The sequence below is a fragment of the Glycine max genome, chromosome 4, assembly GCF_000004515.6.
Source record: "Glycine max cultivar Williams 82 chromosome 4, Glycine_max_v4.0, whole genome shotgun sequence".
Lineage (NCBI taxonomy): Eukaryota > Viridiplantae > Streptophyta > Magnoliopsida > Fabales > Fabaceae > Glycine > Glycine max.
Window position 1 is genome coordinate 15,251,533 of NC_016091.4, and position 6,037 is coordinate 15,257,569.

The following is a 6,037-nucleotide window of genomic DNA, read 5'->3' on the forward strand; positions in this document are numbered from 1 at the left end:
CATAAAGGTATCCTGTTAGTCCCAATTTTCTTAACAATACCCTCAACGTTGGACAAGAATAAATTCTTCGATTATCAGGCTTTTTAAATGTTTTAATATAATAAATTGTAGCCTTAGATTTTTATTTTCATGTCCAATAAATGGAACTCAATTCATTCACTATAGACAAAGTTATCGCAAAAATACCAACACTTGTTATGCCAAAAATGCACCACAACAAACATTTTGTTTTTCAACCACATACTCAAGCTCTCAGTGCCATGAATGGTATACCCAAGCATTAAAACTCAATATAAATTTCTAAAAACTGATTTTTTATGCCTTCTAACCAAACATCATACCCAAAAACATCCTTAATGAAACTTAATCTTGAAAATCCCTAAATATCTTATCTTAGGTTTCAAAAAGGGAAAAGGAAACATCAACTCACAATAATCTAATCACTCAATATTTCAACATCATAACATAATAAAATATAGGTTGAAGATTCCCTTACCCACAATTCTTGAAATCCTTGGATAAAGCTAGAGGACACTTGAGGGTTCAAGGAGAAAATGATATTTTTTCAACTTTTGCTATGAAATCAACTAGAGTAGACCTAGATTAACACCAATATGTGTTTTAATGAAATATTTATCATCCAATTAAAATTCTAGAAAAGAATCATCTCATAGCATATTTGAAAAAGGAAGGGAACTTGATCAAAGATGAAAAAAGAGTAAGAATGAGGCTTACCAACACAACAACAATTTGAAGAAGTTTTAGAGGAAGAAGAATAAGTCATTAAGTGTATGAAAATTCAAATTCTCCTCAAGAGAAAAAAGAACTTAGAGAGGAAGGTAGATGAGAAAGAAAAGAATGAGAGCAAAAGGATGTCGGTTCTACGCATGAGATGAAAAGAAGAGTTACTATTTTCCCCTTGTATCTTATACAAACACCCATTTTCTCCTTGTTTTTTAAACCAAGCTCATTTACACGGATCCTAGAACTTAGCTCAAACTCATGTAAACCCACCAAAACTTATCAAACACTAGAAACATAACATTTTAAATTATTATTATTATTATTATCAAAGAATATAATTAAAATTCAATTCCTTTTTCGTTCTAATCAAACATTGTATCATATAATTTAGAAAACCACAATGTTACAAATGTGGAATTTTGAGAGGATAATTCAAATTTCTTTTTTTTCTTCAATTTTTTCATACACCATGAAAAATCCAATCAAGTTATTATCATAAAAGTTTAGTTTTAGAATGATAAGCTTGGTGAATATTTTGTAGTTAAACAAATATGTAGACCTTGGTGGGGATAAACTTCAGCTTAAATGTCTTATACATTTTACTAGAAGGAAAAAGGAATGGTTGGTGTTTAAAGTCGATTTTGAGAAGGTGTATGACTCGGTTTGTTGAGATTTTCTTGCTTACGTAATGAAGAGGATGGAATTTTGTGAAAAGTGGATCCATTGGATCATGACATCTTTGTCATCTAGCTCGGTGTCAATGTTGGTAATTGATAACCCGATCATGGAGTTTCAACCTAAAAGGGGGCTTAGAGAAGGAGATCCATTGGTGCCTTTCTTATTCACTTGTGCAGAAGGATTGAGTGGTCTAATGAGGGAAGTGGTAAAGAAAAATATGTTTAGTGGTTATGGGGTAAGGAAAGAGAAGGTGAATATTTCTCTATTGCAATATGTAGAAGACACAATATTCTTTGGTATGCCTACTCTTTCCAATGCCCTTATTATAAAGAGCATTATGAAGTGTTATGAGCTTGTGTCAAGATTAAAGGTTAACTTTATTAAGAGTAGATATGTGAGTGTTGGGATACCAAATAGTATGGTGGAAAGGTTTATAGGTTTGCTCAATTGCAAAATTCTTGTGATAAATTTTGTACACTTGGGTATCTCGATTGGGGAAAATTTGAGGAAAGATTCAACTTGGAGGCCTGTTGTGGAAAAGATTGTGTGGAAATTCATTGAGTGAAAGATTTTCATATTTCATTTGTTGGTAGAGTATGTCTAATAAACTCGGTATTATGTTATTCTTTTACTCTTTCTTTAAGTTGCCTAGTGTTGTGGGGGAGGAGGATTATAAAGTATACAAAGGAGGTTCTTGTGTATGTGTGTGTGTGGGGGGGGGGGGGTGATAAGGAGAGGGAGAAAATCAATTGTGTGAATTGGGAGACTATGTGCAAGCTTAAGGCACATGGTGGTCTAGGAATTAAGGATACTTTTATTTTTAATGAAGCATTGTTGGCTAAATGGAGATGGGCTCTATTTCATAGTAAGGGAGCACTATGGGAGAAATTTTTTAGGTCAAAATATGGTGGATGGATAGGCTTGTTGGAGGAGTTCCCTAATTCCTTAATGTCTATTTGGTGGAAGGATTTAAGGTCCATTTATGGGGATGAGGAGGAGTCCAAGTGGTTTGATAATATGATACAATGGAAGGATAGTGAGGGAAACATTACAAGATTTTGGTTTGATGCGTGGTTGCAAGGTCAAAGTCTCGTTACCATTTATGGTAGGATCTTCTCCAACTCAACACAAAAAGATGATTGCATTGGAAATATAGGTAGTTGTGAGGACGTGGTGTGCATTTGGTGATGAAAATCCTAATAAGGATCAAATTAGGGATTTTCATTATAAAAAAAGAAAAATAAAAAGATGGATCAAGACAAGAAGTGGAAGAATAGTGCCACAATTCAAATGAATTGATGAGTTAAAGTAGATCCTCCATAAATAATGAAATTATTTAATGAGAATCAGGGTTACAAGGAAGAACCAAGGAGAAGCACTCTCTTTATTAGCAACAATCTAAGATTTCAATTATTCTACAAAAGGTCCTTACAAAATGTTTAAGAGGTATATTCATTCCTCTCACTAAAATGAGCACTAGGACCAAGGCCCAAAACTAATACACTAAAGAAAAATACCAAATTAACTAAAATAAAACTAGTACTCACACATGAGTTCAATTACAAAATTATTAAATCCCAACAAAGGATTCTAAAAACAACTATTAATCAAAGAGTTCACTACAATTTATTATCTTTCTGTCTCCTTTTTCTTCCTTCTCCATAAGTGAGTTCATTTTCATATTAATATTCTTTTTAAGTTTCTTCAATCTTGACCTAGTAACAACTCCTCCCAAGCTAAGTTCCTCATCCCTTTGTAGTCCTTCATCATTCCCTCCTTGAAAAGAATTCATCCTCAGATTTGAATCAATTGTACCTTCATCACAAAAAGATAAATCACTAACATTGAAAGTGGTACTCATACCATAATCAAGAGGCAAATCAATTTTATATGCATTGTTATTTATGCGTTCCAAAACTTAAAAAAGGCTATCTCCTCTAGCTTGAAGTTTAGACTTCCTTTGAGAAGAAAACCTATCCTTCCTTAAATGCACCCACACCTAATCATCGGGCTTAAACATCAACCTTTTCCTCCCATTGTTTGCATGTTTAGCATATTGCTCCATCTTTCTTTCAATTTGAGCCTTCACCTTCTCATTCAAGTTCCTAATATAAAGAGGCTTTGGAAAGCCCACATCAATTCAATATAGTTGAGTCAAAGATTGAAGACTTGAAAATTAGTCTTAGGTTTTTGTTTTTAATCATTTCAGAATATGAAATAGATTTTAAAAGATGTGTCATTTGTATTGGATGTTTTTAGACTAGGCATGATGGGTGATTTGGTCTTAGTTTTCTTATATCCATGCTTAGTAGAAATCAAACATGGTAGATTAATAAATTGATGTCAAAGTTTCTTAGAAGCAATGAGTTCAACACAATGTAATTGATTACAAAGTTTAGTAATCAATTACAAAGTGTTAGAATAAGCAACAAAACTCACTTCTACTTGAAATTTGGCAAGAATCATCGAATTAATTGATTACTAGTTTCAGTAATTGATTACATAAGCCAGTTTCAGTAGAAGGAAGACCTTGTGGCTCGAGATAATTGATTACCACATTGAGCAATCAATTAGATTGAATTTGGAAACTTTAGGAGCTTTCTATGTGTCAAAATAATCTATTACCACATTTAATAATCAATTATTCCAAAACCACAAAAGCTTGAGAAGCTCTTTGTGAAACAAGATAATTGATTACCACATTCAGTACTTGATTACCATGTTTATGGAATTCCAGAACAAAGAGGGATTTGAACAAATTAATTGATTACCATATTTGATAATTGACTAAATCAAATTTAGCTATTAAAATTATATATACCCTCACTTGTTCTTTCTCATTAGTGACTCTTGATACGATCTTATCTTTTATAAAATACATTCTAAATGTCATCTAAGGGAATTACTCTGCATTTCTTCAAGAGATTCAAGTTGATCAAGATTCATTCATTCATCATCATGAGTTGATAATCAAAGGAAGAGATTGAAGATGTTTTGATTGGAACATCAAGGTGTATTCAATCCAATTTTGACTTCTTTCTATTTTTTTAATCTTGGTTAGGGTTACCATGGGTTTTTTGAGTTGATAGGGTTTCAACTCTTGGAATTCCTTCTTGTATGGTTCAACAAGGTTTTGGTTTTTCTCTTGTAGGGTTCAAGGGAAAAGTAGAACTTCAGAGAATTGCAAGTTCATAGTATTTGTACTTGATTCTCTAATAGAGGAAGTTCTAAGGGATCTTAGAACAATTAGATGTAGGTCTTCTTGAGGACTAAACCGGTATAAATTATGTGTCTGATTCTCTCTTTCTCTAACCCTAGGTTTTGATAATCTGTATTGATATGTGTGGGCCATAAAACTCTATTTTCTAAGGTTTTTGAATATATTGGTGTCATGTGTTGTTGATCTTTCTTCATCAAGTTGAAATTCACTAGTTTTTTTTATCTTTCTCAAAATATTTTCTTTTTTTAGTCAAAAGTGGAAAACAATTTTGGACTTTATTTTGATTATAAAATATTGTCTTTTGAGAAAACCTTGATTTGTAAAGGGGTATTGATTTTAATTGAATCTAAGAAATAATTGATAAAATTTTAAAGAATCTATTCTAGATTCCTGGTTATTCCAACAATTAGATGCATCACATTCAACTTCAAAAGATTTAGCAAAATTAGGCAAAGAAAGAATAAGAGCATGTGTGAGTTTCTCTTTCAAGATATGAAAAGCTTCCTCTTGTTTACTTCCCCACTTAAATCCCACATTTTTCTTTACAATTTCATCTAAGGGAGAAGCTAGTGTGCTAAAGTCTTTCACAAAGTGCCTCTAGAAACTAGTTAACTCATGAAAACTCCTCACCCCACTCACATTCTTAGGGGTAGGCCAATCTCTAATACCTTTCACTTTCTCCTCATTGATTTGCACACCCTTAGAGCCCACAAGAAATCCTAGGAACACTACTTGATTAGTACAAAATGTGCATTTTTCCCTATTTGCATATGAGCTCTCTTTTCTAAGCACTTCCAAAACACTCCTAATATGTTCCAAGGGGTCATCAAATGTCAAACTATAGATCAAGATATCACCAAAGTACACATCCATTTACCATTAAAGTGTCTCAAAACATGGTTCATTGATCTCATGAAAGTGCTTGGTGCATTAGTTAGGCCAAAAGGCATGACCAACCACTCATAAAGTCTAAACTTAGTTTTAAAAGCGGATTTTTGCTCATCCCCTTCTCTTATTTGAATTTGGTGGTAACCACTTCTCAAATCTATTTTGGAGAAACAACAAGCACCATCAAGTTCATCCAACAAATCATTAAGTCTAAAAATAGGATGTCCATACCTCACGATGATGTTATTGACAGGCCTATAGTCTGTGCACATTCGCCATGATCTGTAACATTCCATTTTTTCATAAAATAAATTAAAAATGATTTTATTTAAAATATATAGAGTCTTTGGAAAATAATGAGGTTTTTCTAATTGAATAAATAAGAAGAAATAATTTATTAATTAAAATAATGGTTTTAAGGTAAATAAAATAAATATATGTTCTTAGAAAATAAAAAAGAGATTTTATTTATTCATTTGATAAGGTGTAAAATAAAGTTTCTTTTTA

At 32.1% G+C, this 6,037-nt stretch overlaps 1 protein-coding gene across 1 annotated transcript in view; it reads right to left on the reverse strand.

Annotated features, from left to right (window-relative positions):
• Positions 1–2,656: 2,656 nt before the first annotated feature.
• The window catches only part of LOC102669521 (uncharacterized), a 16,300-nt gene continuing 12,919 nt past the window's right edge, over positions 2,657–6,037 (reverse strand). Inside the window, exon 3 of the mRNA XM_041015158.1 lies at positions 2,657–3,237. Within this exon, the coding sequence (XP_040871092.1) occupies positions 3,026–3,237 (212 nt within the window). The 3' untranslated portion in view covers positions 2,657–3,025. The remainder of the gene's footprint in view (positions 3,238–6,037) is intronic.